The sequence below is a fragment of the Apostichopus japonicus genome, chromosome 14 (genome assembly GCF_037975245.1).
Source record: "Apostichopus japonicus isolate 1M-3 chromosome 14, ASM3797524v1, whole genome shotgun sequence".
NCBI lineage: Eukaryota > Metazoa > Echinodermata > Holothuroidea > Aspidochirotida > Stichopodidae > Apostichopus > Apostichopus japonicus.
The window spans coordinates 12,761,142-12,782,432 of record NC_092574.1 but is presented as its reverse complement, the minus strand read 5'-3'; the positions used below and the strand labels follow the sequence as shown (position 1 = coordinate 12,782,432).

Here is a 21,291-nt window from a genome sequence, read left to right as displayed (position 1 = left end):
TAATCCTTAATCTTCGGTATTGATCGGAACTTCTGGAAGTAAAATATCCGGTTTACCAACCTTCCAGAAACCATATATCCACAAACATCCTGTTATGAAATATGGCCCTCGTAGAACTCCATACATGTTTTCAACAGGAAGTCAATATAAGAACAATATAAGCATGTGACTTACATTTCAGAGTTATGATTTTTTTCCCTGGCCATTTCATCAAATATTATGCTAGAAAACGTAAATTGAAGATCAATCAATATTATTTATGATAATTACAATTACTAAGGACCAAATCACGAGAAATACTTCTGTGTAAATGATGTGATTTTGGCAGCAAGTTCAGTTCGGACTTTCTAACTTTCTAAGAAGCGAACATAGATAGGTCTGAAGATTAGAATATTTGATAAGCATATTCCTTCTTGCCATTTCTGGTCTCGTACAGTTTACTTTGTTGTCTGTCATTAGAATTTAGAGCTAAAATCTAAAGAGACGATAAACTCCTGCGGAAAGTGAAGATCTGAGCTCTCTGGTAGTCGCAAACAGGTACCTTTTAGCTACCCTTCTTGAAATGTGATTTTTAATAACTTAACTGAACTTCGTTGTTCAGTTTTCTCATTCACGGGCTTACATACCCGAGTGGCAATTACACTGTCATACTGACTTTACACAACTTAACAGTCACTCTCAACGTAATACTAATACTATGGGCAATGCATAGGTCTAATCCCCAGATCTATACAGTCAGTAGTGAGTTTACTTAGGCCTACTCATCATACCTTTTGACAAAGATCATGTGCAATATTTGTTCTTTTCAGCTCAGATAGGCCTAGGCAATAGAACCTGACCATGTGTAGTATACTACATTTCGAAGGGACCTGTGATACTCACTTGACATATTCCTTGCTGATCACACATTTATAATCCTTGATGTAAAGGGACTGGAGTTGAGCAAAGATCAAGTTGTTTTAGTCTTCTGTACTGTGGTGCCTTTCTTTGAAATGCACCTATCATGGAGCGGTACCTATTATAAAACACTTTTAGAAATTTTGATTTTACCATAGCAATGAAAATAAGGTTATTTGAAGTGTACTAGGCTAGGATGATTCTTAATGTGTTTTTTATACAAATGAAATCGAAGGATTTCAATTTGCAAGGCAGGATATAAATCATAACAATCCAGTTTGTAGGCCATAGGTTTTTTTGTTACTGTTTTGTTACTTTTCTTAAATACAGATAATGGGAGTACTTTGGATCAGAGGCTGTGCACTTATAACAGAATAAAATATCCAGTATTGCATTACAAACTGCGATGCATACTGGGAAATTTGCAATTCATTTACAAAGAAGTACAGCAAAAGTTTGTGATAAATGTATAGGAAGTTATACAGAAAGTATGGGTTCTAATAGTGACATTGGAAAATGGCAATGTCACACATACAAATTAGAACTGGGCAATAAAAAATCAATTCCCAACTTTCAAATAGCAAATTTGCTATACACACAACTGAATGGAAAAATTCTGGCCAACAAAGACATACATCATCAGGAAAAATTTTCTTGGTTTTACCTCAGACAACTAGTTGACAATAAATAACTTATTACATTTCATGGGTAGTACACTTAAGATCCATTATTGCTACATTAATTACTCAAGGAAATTCTGTTTCATTTTCATATTAAAGATGGACCTTTACACAAAAAAGTTAAATGTTCAATGGCTTCATAGTTATATTAAAAAACTGCCATGTATCTTTTAAAAATTGCTATATAATGTGAGAATTATATCACAAAAATACTATGCACTCTTTTTGCAAATAAAGTATTCACTGCATAGCAACATCATTTGTGCTATTTTTATGTCTTTCAACAGCCTAATCATGAAGTCTTTGATCCAGCAAGCCATTGTATTTGTTTGCTTTACCACCCTGGCTTATGGTCTCCAGAATGGCCTGGCTCGTACTCCACCGATGGGATGGCTCTCGTGGGAGCGTTTCCGCTGCAATACAGATTGTGATAACCATCCAGATAGTTGTATAAGGTAACAATCCGTGTTAAAGACAAGAGATATTCAATAATATTTAGAAAATCCATTGAAATCTACAAGCAAGAGTAATCAAACTTGATCTGATCTACCAAATACTCTGATCTGCTATAAAATATGGCTGTCATTTTTAACTCATACAAGATGACTGAACAATGACTGAATTTACCGAAGAGTTAAAACACTATAGTAGTCACTTGTTTGGGAATAGAAACAAAGTTGTGGAGATTCCTTTGTAAAATGCTACTGTATATGGGTGATACTTATTCTCCCACCCCCCCCCCCCCTCCCCTACTCTTCCCCAACACTACCATGCTGCAAAAACCACTCGCAGGTGAGTAATGTAGCAAAATATATATTTTACAGAACTTTTCATGTCCAGCTAGATTTGATTCATTGGTTTCGTTTTATCAGCTCAGAAATTGTGTTTTGATGTAGGTGGATAGGAATGCCTTTAGGAGACAATTTTTAAAGCTATTTCTATTTAAAAAACCTTGTCATTCATCTGCATTCTGCATATTCAATCAGTTTAGAACTTTAATAATGAGTAGTTCCATTAACATCTTGTTAAATTTATGAGTACTATATTTAAAAAGTTGTACATATTTCATAGATTGTTAATCTGAAGAGTATGAAAGTAACCCAGCATTCTTGTTTTCAGTGAAAATCTCTACATGGCCATGGCTGACAGGTTAGTGGAGGATGGTTACAGAGATGCCGGTTATGAATATGTCAACATTGATGATTGCTGGTCCAACAAAACCAGAGATGAAAATGGAAACCTTAACCCTGATTCAAAGCGCTTTCCATCGGGGATGAAAGCTCTGGCTGATTATGTAAGTAACTGAAGCATTTTAAGTGACTTCGGTAGGGACAAATTCATGGAAGAAACAGAATTATTGAAAGTATCCAATGTAGTCATATCTTCCAGGATTACACCGTCAGTTTAATGACCTAACATGGTGTTGATCATCAAGGAATGCACTTTGTATCTTGTGAAACATTTTCTTTGTTGTAAATTTGTCCATCTGTTCTAAAGAGGAGTATTTAGCAAAACTACCTTTATATAAGTTTAGATGTTTGGCTTGTATATTTGTCGTTGTGTCTGAATTTGTGTTCTAGCTGGATTTACTGAGCTTTATGTTTTGATGACAATATATATTTGAATAGTAACTACTAACATAGAATTTAAAATGCGACCTAAGAGACTTGTTAAGCAGTTACATGAATGAGAATATTATGAACCTCGAGTCAGATCATGATTTGCTATAAAGTTTTTGTAAAATTTGTTTTCTTAAACATAATGTTCACGGAAATGAATTGGTCTCCTGAATAAAGATGAACTGCGTGTGAGTTATAGCATAGGGGCTGTTGAGAAGTTTGCACCGTTTTTAGTCTTTGATTTTGAAATCACTGCATATGGGAGACAAATATAGTGTAATGTGAAATTCTAGAATAGCTCTATACCTCCCATGCAAATTTACAGAGGCAGCAAAATGATATCTTATGCACAATCTACCCGGTATTTGTTACATTTGGCAGACTTCTGCCTGCAAGATTGATCCTAGTTTATTTAACACAGTTCCAACATTAATCTTCCTAAATGTATGAATAATGCTGTAAAACATCAGTAAAACATCAGAGTTCTTTGAAGCCTGGGTTGAAAACCAGCTTCAATTATAGGATTTACTCCATGTTCCTTCTTCATGCATGTTGCACTTATGTGGCCCTCGCGTACAGTATTTGTCTCAGTTTGATGCCCCAATATTCGTAACATGTTATGCAGGCAAAAGTGGTCAAATCTTCCCGAACCGTGCTGCTCGATTGGTTATTGGCTAGTGAAGTTGTTGAAATCTTTGAAATGACATTCCCAAGTGTTCGCTATGCAGACTGGGTTTGTATTGGAAAGGTGTGACCACCTAGCGCAGTGTGCAGTGCTGTGGCACTAGTTTCATGTTCCGTTAACAGGTTGACATTCACATACAGTACTGTAATTACTAACGAGCTCCACTCGAAATTACGGCCACATTACGTCCGACTTTGAAGACAATTAACTACTGACAATTACCACTGACTATTATTGCCAGAGAACATCTTAGTGTGCACAATCACTTTTGAAAATTATTGTTCAGAACTGAACATTTTTATGCGGCAGTCAGTCGCCACTAATCATAAAATCCTTTTGCCATCTGGTTGATGAATTTTGTTTATGATGTTCAAAGATCAGATGATGTTTGTTTTTAGGCAGCTGACTCGGTGTATTGTAGCATCAAAGTAAGGATGCTGTATTGTGATCAAATAATCATTGCAGTGTTTGTTAATGTTAATGGTAGAAATGTGGTTAGAACCTGAACCATACTGTTCTTCTTTACGTTGGAGTCTGTGTTGAGTGAGTAATGCTTCTCCTGTTCAATGTGCATCAGAAACTTGTTTATTATTCATTTTCAAAGCAGAGAGAGTAGACTGAGAATCAACATGAAAGAGTTGATACATTTTCCACTACAGTAGCAGAGCTTGAAACGACATCTCTGTCCATGAAATGGTTTATGTGTGATATGAGATACAGTCAATACTGAATAGTTCCAGTGTATTATCATGTTGAATCTAACCTGTTTATTGTTATGTTAGATAAAGCAGCCTACAAAATATTTGTAGAGCCTCTTAAGCAGAGTTTTGTTTCTTGCCATTTAAGTGCATTGTCAGCAATGTATTATCTCCCTGAAGATAGTACAGTCATCACGTGCTAGTTTGTTGAACAAATAGACTGATCTAATCCTGAGGTCAATGGTTCTAATCCCGTCCCAGCCAAGAACTTCTTTGCTCATTTCAAATATGTATATAATGTCCCACTTAGCTTTCTGTCATTCACATACTTAGATTAATGTCAGAGGCAATCGTAAGTAGTGAACGAAATAAGTTAATTTGTTAAATGTTCAGTTGAGATCAACTCATTTTGAGGTGTGAAAATGAGACAGTAATTCAAAGGAAATAAGAAATGTTTAGTGTCTCTGTCCCCTTCCTTTCTTGTTGCTGTTGCTACTGCATCTGTACATGTAGCCAAGGGCGGCGGAAGCACTTTTAATCTGGGGGGGCACCAACGTCGAAGGGCACTTTGCAGAAATTCGATTGGACTGATGCAGCCTGATATTTAGCACCCTTCATAACTCTTATTGTATTATCTTATTTGCGTATACACATCACTCCATCAACGCCCCTCCCCCCTCCTCAAGGAAGCAATGCATACTAGCACTGCAATATCTAATGTGCAAATTGGGAAACAAGGAACAAGTTTCCTTTCGAGACAAAATGAGGTGAAATCATAAAGTCCAAGTCCCTGCACACGCGAACGATACATGCATGAAAGCAAATGAAATATGTCAAAATACGAAAGGATGGGGTAGGGTTATGTGTTTTTGAATGGTTAAACTGATATTATTATGATCATTATTATTGTAACGACTTTCCCAATAATTCTAACCAATATGGAAGTGTAATAACACGGCACATGATTGTATGTTATTGGCATGCGATGTAATAACCTTTGCATGCCTATATGATATGCACATTAACATGTTAAACGCGCGCGAAAAATTTGGATAATATTATTCGGGCAAGTCGTTACAGCCCCCCCAAATCAAATTGGGCTCCTTTGCCTATGGTAGTAAACATTTAAAACTTCCCGAAATATTTAATTTGACGTGGGTTTCGCTTTGTAAACTCTTTTTTTATTTAGAAATTTTTATGTAGAAAAAGGGCACATTTTTAACCTGAGGAAAAGTGGGGGGGCACGTGCCCCCTGTGCCCCCCCCGGTTCCGCCGCCCTTGCATGTAGCAGTACCACTGAGGGCTGTATCTGTACATATAAGCAGTAATACTGAGGGCTGTATCTGTACATATAAGCAGTACTGCTGAGGGCTATATCTGCACATATAAACTGTACCACTAAGTGACTTTTACTGGTTTACATTTCCCTTGTTAGCAGTAATTTAATTGGTTGACTGTGGGGTGTTATTCTTAGATTATTTTTAAGTCCTCAAATTAGAAATTGGTCAATTTTCTTGATTGTTCATTGAATTTGTCATCAATGTACTCATTATATTTCTATTAATACTTTAAATGAAACGTATCCTCACCCATTACAGATGCACAAGAAAGGGCTGAAGCTGGGTATCTATGGTGACTTTGGAAGTAAGACTTGTGCTGGTTATCCTGGGAGCTTAAATTACTTGGAGAAAGATGCCAACAGATTTGCCGAGTGGGGAATTGATATGTTTAAGATGGATGGCTGCAACGTAGATATCTCATTAATGAAGAAAGGTAACCCTCCATGAAATAATATGGATAAGTATTCAAAGTTAATTTACCTTTATGTTGAGGGTGCACAGTGTTAAAAGATTGCCAGGGCATATTAGGCACGGTAGAATGAGGTGCTAAGGTTGTGAGGAGACAGGTAAGCTCGTCAGTCGTAAATATCTAAACCAGTAAGTTTTATGATATCCTAACATGCACTCTGATGGAGACTGCTGTGATGTATTAAGCCTCCAATTTGATTTGAATCCGATGGGTCACCTATGCTTCATTTACTACAAGCTTGAAATCTTAACTTCCTACCCACAGGTTATCCAGAGATGGGACAATATCTGAATGCCACTGGCCGTCCCATCCTCTTCTCCTGCAGTTGGCCTGATTATGAGAGAGGCAAAGGCATCCCGGTTGGTACCTCCATTTGATTCCTTCCAGTTTTTATTTCTGCTTTCAGATACTCTTTCATTTTGGTTACTCCAGTAAATCATTTCATTCAAGCTCATTTTTGTCTCTGATGCTCTTGTCTTGTTAACACAACAACTCTAAAAACAGTAACCACAGCTGATCTCAAATCTAACATGTAACAACTGAAAGATCTCGGTTGGTTCTAATAGAGCTAGGGGGGCGGGGGGGCTGGAAAATCAGAGATGAAAACAAGTGAAATCTTGACATGGCACTTTGAACAAAGGTTTTCTAGACTGGAAGCTTCAGCAATCCCTTGGAAAGGCTATTAATACTTTTAAGTTTGTAAGTGCGTGAGCCTGCCTGTCAATCACATGACTAGATACTGAATAGCATTAACCATATCTCATCCAATGTACTGATAGGGAAGAGGGGGGAGGGGTGAGGTTGGGGTGAGGGATTTAATCTGGATAGAGCATCTCTAACACCTTCCTGTATATACCAGTAATCTAGAACATCTCCAATTCTGCTAGTAAGTGAAACCTGATCTCTGATACTCACTGTCTTGTTCACATATACAATACACACTGTTGTCATGTTGTGGATGAAGGATAGTTCATGTATCATATAACGATACTGGTGTTTACACTCTGTTAGACTGTTTAAATCATCGCTCATGCAATTAATTATCTCATGCGTTCGTTCATCAAGTCTTCCGCCAAGACAAGAAGTAATTTTTAGCTTGGTCTTTCCTTGTTCTACAGATAGACTACCAGTCTGTTGCATCTCACTGTAACATTTGGAGGAACTTTGTGGATATACAAGATTCATGGGACAGTGTACTCAAGATCATTGACTACCAGGCCAATATCACAGATCAATGGGGGCCGGTGGTCGGACCTGGAAACTTTTCCGATCCTGACATGGTAAGAGCTATAGTTACTCTCTTAAACTTTGACTCGTTGAGTTGCTCTGTACTTTGGCTGTCCCAGTGTCACGCACGATGTGATTGTTATGAGTCAGTCTTGGACTGCTATCAAAACAGTTGTTTCCACTAGTGAATGATAATTAATGGATGATCCCATCTCTAGTTGTACTGAAACTCTGTGGTTAACAGCATTCTCTGGGATATTCCAGTCTATATGAACAATAGTTTAATACAGTCACCTATTAAAACCAGAATCAGGATTTCAAGCAGCCTCACAAATCAGGGTTTCAAGCAGCCTTATGAATCAGGGTTTAATCAGCCATATGAATCAGGGTTAAGTAATGTAATCTGTATTGCAATGACAGAAACGTTTGCAAAATCAGTGAAAACATTAATAAAGGTATCACTGGACATTATAGTATGTTATAATGTAGTGCTCATTCAGATATGTCAAGTAAGCTAAAGTAAATTAAAAAAAAAGGTAACTTCTTAAATTGTTTGAGTGTACTGGTAAGCATCTGTAACAATGGATTAGACCTGATGAGAAATTACATTTTGGATTGAACAGTAAAGGAAATACATTCAGTTTGTTTTAATGGTTGAGTCTGTAGTTTATTCTATTGTCTTAATGGTAGCTTCTTATGTACAAAAGTTCAGCTTCATAGGGTTATTGAATATTCAGTGATAAATTTTAGTCTATTGATTGATTAATGATATATATTTTTGTTCATTCTTAGCTGATTATTGGAGATTATTCACTGAGTGTTCGTCTACCAATTGATTGATCTTTCAATTGATCAGTGACATGTTCTGTTTTTCATTCTAAACTGATTATGGGATATTATCTCCCAAGCTTCTAACGATTGATCGATCTATTGATTAATTAATGGTATGCTCCGTTTTTCATCACAAGCTGATTATTGGAGATTACTCGCTGAGTGTTTCCCAATCCCAAGCACAGATGGCAATGTGGGCTATACTAGCTGCCCCCCTCCTTATGTCCAACGACCTCAGGACCATATCTCCAGAGTTTCGTGAGATTCTCCTCAATAAGGAAGTGATCCAGGTCAACCAGGACCCCCTCGGCATTATGGGGAAAAGAGTTTTGCAGGTCAGTGGAACATTTTTTTGTTTTGATTTGAATTGAAGGAAGAAAAATAAACAGTTGCACCTGAGTTTATGCCGAAGAAAAGCATTCATTTCAAGAGTATTTGAGCAGTAAATAATATTCTAATTTGCAAAAGATCGGATTGGAATGGAATACTACAAAGGGAGGAATGCTGATCATAAGCTCAACTCAATTTCCACTACTGTCTGTTACAAAACCGGTTATTGGTTAAAATGATGTTATTTCCCGCCTTGTAGACTAAAGAAAAGCCACAATTTTAAGTCTGTGTTTCCCGTAAGATTTGAATATGGACTCCTCCAATTGCAGATAGGGGAGGGGGTTGGGGGGGGGGAGGATTGAGAGTGGAGAAGCTGTGGTGTGGAAAAAGTCAGTTTTATGCCTTTCTTTATGTAAGCCCAAGATGCTACTCAAATTCAAGTAAAGTTAAAGTTGAAATTGGAACCAAAAGAGACATAGATCTTAAAGGTATCGTAACAAGCAAATCTGCCTGATATATATAATTAAATGTATGATGCAAAATGAAAGGCTAAAACAAACCATACAGGTCATTTAGTTTCATCTGACATCATTTTTGGGATAATAGCCTTTTCATATCGAAAGGTCATTGGTAACTGACCTCAATGTGCGAAAGGTGAGATTTTATTCTGCAAGGGCGCCCAGTGTTACCAGTACCCAATTTTTCTCCTTTATTCTGCATTTGTATTAAATATGGGTCATATAACATAGTAATGACTATTGCATATTCATGTGCTTTGGCAGCATTTTCATTCACCTTTCACTAGTTACAGAACTAATATTGGGACAAAAACTCACAATCTTCGTAGTCTTTCACATTTCATGTTAACTTCAGCATTGCAGCCATCCTCACTTTGTTTCGCATAGATTTAGATATATGCTTTCTGAAAGTTAGCAAAGTCTAACACATTTGCTTTCTTTTATTCTCTCTATATTTCTCTCTACCTCTGTCTAAAACAATGTGATGACCTTTGACACTGTACAAGTCCTCCTATCCCTCCCTAATCTCTGACCCATTCCTAATCTAGAGAGCCTACCCTTCCCAAATCTCCCACCCATTCCTAATCTAGAGAGGGTCTACCCTACCCAAATCTCTGACCCATTCCTAATCTAGAGAGAGTCTACCATTCCCAGATCTCTGACCCATTCCTAATCTAGAGAGGGTCTACCCTACCCAAATCTCTGACCCATTCCTAATCTAGAGATGGTCTACCCTAACCAAATCCCAACCCATTCCTACTCTTGAGAGGATCAAGTGGTCTCCCCTAAAACTACCGTCAACCTTCAATGACAGTAGAGTGTTTGTTTCACCAGTCAAACATTTAGAGACTGAAGCCCAAAAACTTGAAACGATAAATCTGTTGATTATTTAATTTCTTCTCTTATTAACATAAAAACCCAAACACAAAATGGAATGAGTAGAAATACACTAGTTTTACGCAAGTTATTTAAAAATAGAATCACATTAAATCAAAGTTATACCACCGGAACTGAAACCTAGCTTGTAAATTAAGGTTAAATTCAAATCAGGCCCACCTTTTAATATTGGCATTAGTTAAAAAACCATATCAAAGCAGTTTACAGACTGGAGAGGACTCCTAGATGACCCTGAGTTTACAGGATATTGTGATTTGAATAGTAGCAGGACATATATTCCTCTAAATAAGATGCCAGCCTTCAAATCTATTTTGTTCATGGCACAGGACAACAAAATCAATGGATTAATGTCCCATACTAAAGTATTGACACCCTTTAAGTTGAAGGCTGCAACATCATGAGAAAGATGTATAAATTGTCCTACACCACATTGCCTCCATTCAAGCATCTGGTTCTCTCCCAATACTTTATCTACTAGTCTTTTTGTAAATTAAAGTTTTCAAGGAACACCTAATAAGCCTTACTGACATCATGCCGATGATTATCATTTTGCCTCTGGTGTAATTTTGTGAAAGGCACCCCCCCCCCTTCTTTTGACTTGCTGGTTGCACTCGATCACCAAATATCCACCAAGTTCACCCAAGATTTTGTGGAGTGAGATAGCAATTGGTGACTCTAAGACACAACCATACATCATTAACGCTACACCAATATTAATTAGAAGTAATGAATAACTCTCTCTCTCTCTCTCGCTTTAGTCTTTAAAATTTTCCTTCCCATAATACCAATGTCTATTAGATGCATGTTTATACTCAACAGCTACTTTAATCAATGCACAGAATCTGTAAATTACACTCAGTCTAGATTTGTTTCTGTCTCTCAAAGTACATTCACCTCTCCTCATTGAGCACTGTATCAATCACCTTACATTTCATCTCCACGTACAGAATACCACCAAAAATGTCCTTATTGAAGCATGGACCCGCCCACTGTCAATGGACGCTTACGCTGTAGCCTTTGTCAGCCGTAACATAAAGCTTGCCATCTATGTCAATACCACGCTAACACAACTGCAAGTCACTGGCTACAAGGCATACCACATTGTGGATTTGTACACAGGAGTCTACTGGGGGTTAATTGATGTCGATCACCCCTTGGTTGTCAAGGTACCACCCAATGGTGCTGTCCTTCTTAAAGCTAGTGTGACCATTTAATCCTAAAACTTTGTTTGTGGCGGGCGATTTTTTTTTTATGTACTTTGAAAAAAATTTCCAAATCAATTCTTTGTATTTTGCACTAATGGTATTAAAAGTAAGCTGTGATTTTGGTCAAACTGGAATTGTAGCTTTTCCCTTTGAGAGTGCCTTAACATTTGTCTAATACATTGTATGTGACATATCTATGTGATAGATACTGTAGCCTATCAACCTATACCTGACCTACTGTACATTGATCATCATTTGCAAATACTGCCCTCTATAAGTCCTGGAGTAGTTCTCATCATAGGGGGCAATAATGCATTTGTAAATTTTAAAGTGCTAGGTAGAGAATGCTTTCTCAGTTCCAGCTCAAAATATTGTATTCAAATACTTAAGATTGTATGCCTTTACGAAATATGAAAACATTGACAAGCATTGGTGTGTTACAAACCTTCATCTGAATATGTTTCTGAAGTATGGTATTGTCATATTGAATAAATATTCATGAAGAATAATAAGGACAATAGGAAGAAAAAAAAAATAATGAATTAAGCAAGAAGATTTGGTCTTTAAATAACCACAATGGTATCAATGTGTTAATATTTTCTTGAAGGTGTAAAAGTTTGATCAAAGTTTGTAGGGAAGGTATTTCAGAGTTTAAAGGAGCAGTATTTTGAATAATCTTTCATCAGGGTGAAGCCCTTTAACTTTCGGCAGGTTTTGCCTTGTAGCAAGTGTTCATCTTTCTTTTCTTTTTTTGTGTGTCTTATAAAGATAACCAGCTATTGAGACTGTTAAGATTCATTACAATGAATAATGTATTTCCTTGCTAATATGTCTTTCAATATCTTTTCTACAGTTGTTTTTTAATCTTAGAATAGCCTGAATTCGTTGCACTATTACAAAAATAATTTGCTTCTTGTGTTTTCATCAATCATGAATGTGATAAAAAACTATGTGATACTTGATTTTTAAATAGGAAAATTGACTAAATGTACTAGAAAAGAACTAAAAATATTCTCGTCCCATCCAGGTACCCTCAAAGGGTAAGTGTGAATGATGTTTCACATCTGTCTTCAATTCCAAACATTGAATGGGACACTAGTCAGTCAGTAATGATTTCTCAAAGGGAGGGGGAGGCTTGGTGGAATGGATATATGAAGTATTGTCATTCCTGATTAAATTACCATGACAATGGTTAAAGACTTATTGCAAAAATGGGTTATGTGTAATTTTAAGCTGCTTCGGTACTTAAAAAAGGTTGCTGTGTTATCCAGATGGCTGTATAACAGTTGCATCTATTTTAATTGCAGTAGAGGAAACATTGTGGGTTATGTATAAGCAGACAGTGACATTAATAATAAATGCTGATGATGTTTCACAATATCTACTTATGTTTATTTCTCTATTTTGGCCTTTTTAGATTGAGAGTAATTTACATGTGAATGCTCATCTAATGCCATAATTTCAGCCCCAAATATGCTAGACAAGTTAAATAATCATCACACATATGCTAGACAAGTTAAATAATGTTACACATTCAAGAAAATTTTTTACTGCTCTCTTCGAACCATTTCCCATTAATTGTCAATTAAAACACCTCATTATCTTGGTATAATCTGGAGGGTTGGAACCTCCATAAAGATACTTTGAAAACTTTTAGCAGTTTTTTTTGCATACTAAAGTAGGCAGCAATACTAATGTCCATTAACTTTTCTGCTTTTGCCATTGCTATGCATTTTTAAAAGGCACCAGTATGGTCACCAAATATGCTAGAAAGTCAACTGTCACTAATGTGGGACAATTTATGGCTCACTTCAGTGCATTTTGCATTTCGGAGAAATCTTATCTACTTCAAAGTTCCTCTATGTCTGGGAATAGTTAAAGGGCCAGGATCTCTAGGACAGTACTCTTGAAAAGTGCACCCTGTTGGCCACCATCTCACCCCCCCCCCCCTCCCCCCTTCTCCCATCTCTCTTTATCTATGAATGCTTCAGAACTATTTACCCTGTGTTACAATCAAATGAAAAAGAATACCATTCTATGTTATATATAGTTCAACTATCTCTGATTGCCACGGAGATGCGCCTTACCGCGACATTGTTGGTGAATGCATGTGGACTACTCAAACTTATGCTGCGTTTATATCTGCAGTGTGAACGTGTGTCATGGTGCATTTACTGTTGCAGCTAACATTCGCCTCGTTATCTTCGCATTATTTACCTTCATTTCAAACAATCATTGCATTTACAGCTTTGATCAGTCCCGTCCATCTTGTTCGTCCTCTGTTGTTTGAAACAATATATCTCTAAGCAGTTTAAATCTAATTTGTGTAAGTTCAACGTAAGTTCAACATTCCACAGGTGTGTTTATCCTGGAGTTAATGTTCATGAACAACACGATGATGCGTGTAGATTACCCTTCCATACTTAAGTTAAATTTATTGATCAATACAATAACGTTAATCTCATAGGACTGTCACGCGACTTCACTGGATACCATTTATCTTGGCATGTAGCGGGGCGAACATCCGTGTAAATGGTAAAGTGTGATAAAACAAAGTTAAGGAATACCGTAAGTAAACCATTGAACTAAACTGAAAACGACATTTCAAATCCGCTTGAACCCACCCACTTCTCGTCCTTCAACTCTAGACCTTCACCTTGCGTTCTATTATAATGCATAACCCATCACTACAATGTATTTTGAACCAATTGTATCTTTCGAAGGCTAAAGTGAGGTGGAAACACTGTCAGTACAATGGTCCATGTACAATATATACTTCAATATAAGAAGCAATTTATTAGCTTAGGCTTAGGCTTAATTCTCTCCTGGCCAGTAATCGCACATGTATTAGCAGTTTTGGTTATCGGTCCCGTTTAAGATTCCAATGTCTCCGTTACCCCATCTTTGTTATAAATAAATTCACATCAAGCTACGCTGTAATCTTTAAAGTTCTACGGACACCAGCTAGGAACAACATTGTCCTAATCATTCTAATTGGCATTAGAAATCATGAAAAAACCTGCAACTCCCATCAAACTCCATCAAAGATTGACCATTTTACAAGTCTCTTCTCGGTTCTAGTTTTATGAATAGACATTAGCTTATTATGCACATTGATGATTTAAAGGGAGTGACTGCCTAATTTTCTGTTACATTAATCCTTTCGTTTTTACAACCTTCGTTTCAAGGACACTGAAGAAAGGTTCTTGGCCTAAGGCGACTTTTGGAAATATTTAATTGTTCTTCTATGAAAAGAGGAGCATCACAATATTCATCACAGTATGTGGGGTTGATATAATTAGGGTTAACTTATTAAGGGCTAAACTAAGAAATATTGATGAGCCCAACACTCTACGTCATTGTTTGCACATATTTAATGAGTTTCCCAGATTTATCAAAACTTCAAATGTATATATCTTGGAAACGAAAAGAGCTTTTCGAAACAATTATTTAAACAGATTTTGAATGAGATTATCACACACAACAAATTACTGAACATGCTAGGTGTCAGTAGACCTTTACAGCTACGGCTTGCACTTAGGACGTAATTTCATGTCAATCTGACCAAACCATGTAATATTTACACATAATTAAACTACCGTCACTCTACGTTAGACTAAGAGATATATGTAGTTACAATGTGTCTATTTTGTGGTTATTAATCGTTTAATCCACTACCAAAACAAAATGTGTCCTACGAATGAAAGATATTGTTTTGTGTCATATGCAAACTTTATGACTAAAACTTCATCAGTTTTGCAGAACTTTCGGTCCATGGCCTTAATGGTACGTGGGCTTTGCTTTTACGGTTCAGTCTGTTATAACTGCAGATTTTAGCCGTAAATATCAGTCAAAAAAATAGTTTATATAGGCTAGCTATTTTAGTGATGGGCTTGGTAAAAATCATAAATGGATAAAATAACCCGATGGGAACCAATATTTCCACCCAAGGATCAGACACACACAGAGTGAGTATCGTGGTTTCCTTCTCTGCTTTCCAGATTGGTAAAGTTCAGGTCTGGATGAAAACCCTTCAGAGTTATGAATATGCAGTAGCGTTTTTAAACGAAGACGATTATGGAATGCCGAAGAATGTAACCGTCCAAATGGGATCACTCGGCATAGCAACAGGGATATATGATGTGCAAGATATTTTCATAAATAAAGATTTCATGGATTTCTCGACTGATGATAAGTTCAGCATCCTCGTACCACCAGAAGGGTGCAGGTTATTGCATCTTTACCCTAGTGAACTACGTCACGGTCGTTTTTGAACACTTGTATCTCAAAAGGTGGGAGGAGTTATAAGAGAAGGGTATACTGCTTACAACTTTCGCTGGTACGACGTAGACTAGGGAACATACTTCCACTTTGTAACAAATTCTGATCGACCTTCAATTATATCGTAGGCCTACACACATGTTTGAAGAAAGTGTTGCATCTGAATGATAACGGTGGAACTTCAACTTTCACACTTTTTTTGAAATATGCTATGATTTGAGACACTGATGTCATTTAAGGTATTTCGTAAGTGCAACAATTTTAGGACGCTATGATATTTCGGGTCAGTAGGATAATTTTTCACTAATAACATGCATGCTAAAATAAAATGCTGCCTTCTGCCACTTCTAATGAATTCTTCTTCATGCGTTTGCTTTCTCTCTCAGCTGATATTTCACACAACATAAGGGTCTTTATGCTGCTTAAATATGAAATTAGCCGATTCAATGTGCACAAGCATAGACAACTTTTAAAAAACAAAACATTAAACAATGAAGCGAGGATCGCGCTATTTCAATTGAGATTCTGTTTTACAGCATTTTGTTTCTCTAGCATTACAATTATGAGCACCATATAGTAATGGTTCATGGCGTTCAAGTATGGTCGTTCATTCGCAGAAAAAGGGTTCTTCACTGGCCCAAGATAAACTATAAACTGGTCACAGTTGGTGAACCTGTACCTGCTTGGTAGCCTAGGTAATGCGTCTGCGACAGCTTCAAATTATGTCATGTTTTTTTGTAGACAGGGTAGCACTGGCGTAGGAAGGTACTTTTGAGTGGGGGGCTGAAGACTGATGGCCAGCCTGGGGAGGGGTCTAAGGGGAGGGGGTGTCCCCCTCCCCTTTGGAATTTTTTGCATTTCCAGGTGGCCTCAGATGCAATTTAGTGCAATATAGCACACTTCAACACCCACTCCATTTTGTTAACCTAATTTTGTATTTTTACCTGGCCTTAGATGCAATTTGGTGCTCCAAATGAGATTGTTTTTTCTCATTTGGAAATGAAAAAGGGGTTTTTTGACTTGCGAACCGGGGGGGGGGGGCGGAATGATACTTCCGCCCCTCCACATTTTTCACTGGGGGGCTGGCGCCCCCCAGCCCCCCGGTTCCTACGCCCTTGCAGGGTAGGTAAGAATAGATGAAAGAACTTTCATTTTCAACACGCAAGTTGTTGAACTGTTCGTCACGAGCTTCTCTTTTGGTCACACATTTGAAAGTGGACGGTCATCAGGATCGGATCCAGGATTTAAATCAGCAGGGATGTGCATGATCGTCGAAGCTGCGCCCCATGTGTTGGTGGTGGTTGGGGGGGGGGTGGCGATCCTCCACCAGAAACAATTGAAATTTTAGATGTTACGTGAGGCATATTTATAATTACACTAAAGTGCACACGCAAGATTGTGCTATACATAGTAACTGCTTTATTTTATTTTTGAAGAAAGGCGGGGCGGGGTAAACCCCCATACCCCTGGATCCACGCCTGTTTAAAGGCGATAGAAACAAAATGAAAATAGGCTACGTAGGCATATCCTCGTAAGGGCAAGGGATAGGCCTAACTCTTCTTTTTACAATCTGAGGATAGAAGTTTCGCAAAATGTATCAATGTTAACTCGGAATCTACTTTATTGTATAGTTTGGAAAGTGTTTATAGGTGTAATCTGGTTTCTTTGCTCGTTATTTCAACTTTTCATCAGATTTCGAATACAACGGAAGCCTGGATGCGACCTATAAGTGATCACTGGGCAGTCTCTTTTCTCAACCGAGACCCCTCGACTTCTGCTGAAATCTCCGTTTCATTAGATAAACTTAAACTTCCAACGAAAAAAGTGGAAGGGTTCGACGCCCTAGATCTCTTTACCGGGAAATATTATGGTTACATGACACCCGACGCAATATTCAATTGTACGGTAGCCCCGAATGGCGTAACTTTCCTTCGGTTTGGCATGGCTGAATAAAGCAGCTGGTTGTCTTACGTCAGTTTAATCGTATAGTCTTACTTGTCTGGGCAGCAGACCTCATCGCTTTCTAGTCATGTAGCTAGGTTGTAGTGCGTATTAGCACAGAAGACATGGTCAAGTTAAATTCTAGGGGAAGGGGCACGAGAGGGTTATCGTACACTGCGGCGTATGTTATGTTTCAAGTTGCAGGTATAAAACATGGACTATATGTATCCATTGTGGAGCAAATTGAAGTTAGCTGCATTCTCAGATTAATCAGCCGCAGTCTACCAATTTACATACAGTACTCACTTGTCCGGATACTGTGATCGGCGGAATATTGACTTTGTTCCTCGTTTGACTTACAATGACTGATCAACTCAGATAAGAGTCACTTGAAGATGGTAACTATACTTCAAACCACATCATTCATAGTATTTCACGTGATATAAAAATGTCACATGAGAAAGCAAAGCCCGCGAAGTTAAGCTTAGAAAGTAACTTTATTACAATATTGTGATTACAAAGCACATAGTATAGTACTACCTTATAATACCCAGTAGACATACACAGGCATTTAAAATTCATTTAATCTCTGTCCACATCGTATACGTAATTCGTGTGTTATGAGTAAACTGAAAGTATATACTAATTGTTTAAAGTCATTGCTTCATTACGTAAAATGAAGTTATCTTGTCAACTTATGAAAGATAAGATTAACTGTTATTTCTCTTCGCTATTCCTTAGTTTTGATTTCTCATCTTTGCCTGGTATTGGGTATTTCTTTATTTGTAATACAAGCTCTATAATAAAACAGCACGCTACTGCAAGAGTCTCTGGTATACACAGAATCGCGTCATGATGATGGATTATATGGTTATGGATTAAAAGATATTTCTACGTATGTAAATTGCAGTAAATAAAACTTGATTATTATTGCGATACACATATCGTTTTGAAGTGTTTTATTCACAATTCTCTCCGTCTTATATTTTTTAGGGCAGATTTAACACCACACCTCCGTACCACACGTCCCTCCCTACACTACAAACGGTATACACTACACACCGCACCTCTCCAATTACATTGCTTTGATAACATAACTGATTGTGTTTCAATTTAGCTTCCGACACACAAGCAGACATATATCCACCTTCCAATTTATTTAGTGACACGACAAATTATTGACATATCAAGATTGTCTGTTGCGCCTCAAAACAAATTTTAGGAGTGAGTAGCTTATTCAGGACTACAAGACTTTAGGAGATATGAATTAAATCGCTGCTTTGCAGTTTAGTTGAGCGGAGTCTGCCGTGGATTTGATATTTCTGGTTTGCTAGTTGGTTTGTCTGTTCTTTCAATGGTTTCGAACAAATTCGTTCACCATAGCTGTAGTACAATGAGGATGAATGCGGGGTGGGGTTCACCTTCCTCAGTATTTGAGAATTATGCTTACAATTGAATTACGTATGCTATACCAATGTGTGACATCGGTACAAAAGTGGAAGACCTGTTGAAATGGGTGGGTGATGGTGGGGGGGGGGGGGGGGAGGTCGGTGAGGGATTCGAAGGGGTCGAGAAGTAAAGAAGACTAACGTTGACAAGCAAAATTAATCATCTCTGTAGGGGTTTATTACTATTATACTCCTCGTCTGATCTAAGACAACCAGAGACAATCGAACTGTATTGTTTTGAGATTAACATGTATGTCTCCTTGTTAAGGTTCTTGCAAGCAAACGTCAAGTTTGCGAGTAATCCCTGGGGTCATCGTGGTTCCATGACTTTAGCTCGTACCCGGACCTCTTCGTTTTCGTTTCCGAGAATTATCCTCGAACTACCGGTAAATAACCGGTGACATTTAATGGGTAGAGAGATCATACGTTCTGAGATTTATTGTTTCAAACTAACAACCAACCCCCCCCCCCCTCCCCCAACGCAAAATAAAAATCACCATAAAGAGAAAACCGTCACTTTTCTTCAACAATCATTTCGTGACATGATTAACGGAACATCCGCATATAATACACCTACGTCGCCGTATGCACAATTGACACGTACTGTACATCAATCAAATCGACCTCTTAGACAACCAACGTATCGTGTCAGATTTCATTTCCAGACCTTACCAGTCGTTTATCCTCATTTGTCTTATAAGCTTTGCAAATACCTTGTAAAAATCTGTAAGCATTAATAATATCCATGTATATCGTGAACTCTGTGAAGAAATAACTTGCAATATATGTCATCACATACCATGCTCAGAAATGTGATGGAAAAGAAAGGATTAAATTAAGAAAGACCGATTTTTATTAGATAAATGACAACTTTATACTCACTCCTATAACCTTTACTAGGTATCAAAGACTACGGAAGCTTGGATGCGCCCTACTGACGGCCGTTGGGCTGTTTGCTTCTTTAATCGTGGAACTACTATTCCGGAGTCATTTTCGGTTTCACTGAAGAAACTTGGTCTTCCTGTGGATCAAGAACTTGGATTTGATGCCCTAGATTTGTTTTCAGGAGAATATATCGGATTCATGGACTCTTATGCAATTTTTAATTCCACTGTCAATCCTAGTGGTGTCCGACTCTTCCTTTTCGGCCCTGCTGAAACAAAATGAATAATATTAGAATATTGCAGAATAACACAAAAAGTTACATTTGCATGAAGGAATCATTTCATATATTCCGTATCATTATCATACACTCATAGGATAAAGTACTTCTTTATGAATAATCCCGTAACATCAGTCGTTGTGTTTGCTTCTCACTATAGTGTGATTATTGCAGCTGAAGTAACGTGATTCCCACATCTGTAAGTAAATGCATATACTAACCCTGCATGGCTGCAGTGCTTGCCCGAGGTGCACATTTATTAAGAGCTGGCAACAAAACCAAATATATATTAATATATTTAAGACAATAATGATTAGAATGCTAATGGCGAAAAATCCTGTGTTTCTTTTAGATAAAGGAAACCGAAGTTTGGTTGAAACGTCTTCAATTTTGGGATGAGTGGGCGATTGTCATGTTCAACAGGGGTTCGACGAATGCCACCATTACGCTCCGCCTAGCTGATATCGGTTTTGACTACATGCTTGGCTATGAGCTGAGAGACCTATTTAAACACGTTGAAATTGGACATGTTGAGAGGTTCACGCAAAAGGAGTACACTATACCAGCAACAGGCGTCCTCATGGCTTACGCTTACCCTAGTGAATAAATCTCATGTGATTATAGTAAACGACTGATCGATCAAGGCTAACGTGTCGGCTAATTTTTTTCTACTATACTTCATGAACCCACGTCTCGTTTAAATACTAATAACCTGTTATTAAACCTAATTTTAATGTTTCATTTTTACCCATGTAGGGTGCGTGTCTGTGTGAGGGGGGGGGGGCGGGGGGGGGGGTGGGTCTAACGGGGTAGACTACATGTTTATATGATATCATATCGGATTCATAAGGAAAATCATTTCAGCAGGTTATAATAGAATATATATCAAAATTATTTTGTTAATACAAAGAGGAAGTACATTAACTCACGAAGTATGACCATATTTAGTCTTTTCTTCTTATTGTTGCTTCTTTGGTATGTCCATTTAGAATTTTACACAAATTATGCGCTTAGTCTGTGGCGACATGGGCGTGCTACGGTATTGAAAAGATGGCCAGTGTTT

General features: G+C 37.6%; 1 protein-coding gene across 7 annotated transcripts; it reads left to right on the top strand.

Moving 5' to 3' along the window:
* The first annotated feature begins 378 nt into the window (after nt 1–378).
* Nucleotides 379–20,949, top strand: LOC139979989 (alpha-N-acetylgalactosaminidase-like). 7 transcript variants are annotated; one of them, XM_071991310.1, is made up of 8 exons: nt 379–537; nt 1,865–2,032; nt 2,697–2,871; nt 6,178–6,352; nt 6,653–6,747; nt 7,507–7,668; nt 8,584–8,781; nt 20,581–20,949. In XM_071991310.1, exons 2-8 carry the CDS (start codon nt 1,872–1,874, stop codon nt 20,833–20,835), a joined length of 1,221 nt encoding a protein of 406 aa, XP_071847411.1. In that variant the 5' UTR covers nt 379–537; nt 1,865–1,871; the 3' UTR covers nt 20,836–20,949. The 7 variants fall into 7 exon arrangements, with proteins under 7 accessions (XP_071847411.1, XP_071847408.1, XP_071847410.1 ...); XM_071991307.1 differs by lacking the exon at nt 20,581–20,949 and adding an exon at nt 19,967–20,467; XM_071991309.1 differs by lacking the exon at nt 20,581–20,949 and adding an exon at nt 17,370–18,558.
* Nucleotides 20,950–21,291: the final 342 nt, after the last annotated feature.

What these genes read in the sequence shown, in the direction of transcription:
- LOC139979989 (XM_071991304.1), top strand. Translation starts at nt 1,872, where the DNA reads ATGAAGTCTTTGATCCAGCAAGCCATTGTATTTGTTTGCTTTACCACC. An exon ending in CATCCAGATAGTTGTATAAG is followed by an intron (nt 2,033 to 2,696) that starts GTAACAATCCGT and finishes TCTTGTTTTCAG; the next exon opens with TGAAAATCTCTACATGGCCA. An exon ending in TGAAAGCTCTGGCTGATTAT is followed by an intron (nt 2,872 to 6,177) that starts GTAAGTAACTGA and finishes CACCCATTACAG; the next exon opens with ATGCACAAGAAAGGGCTGAA.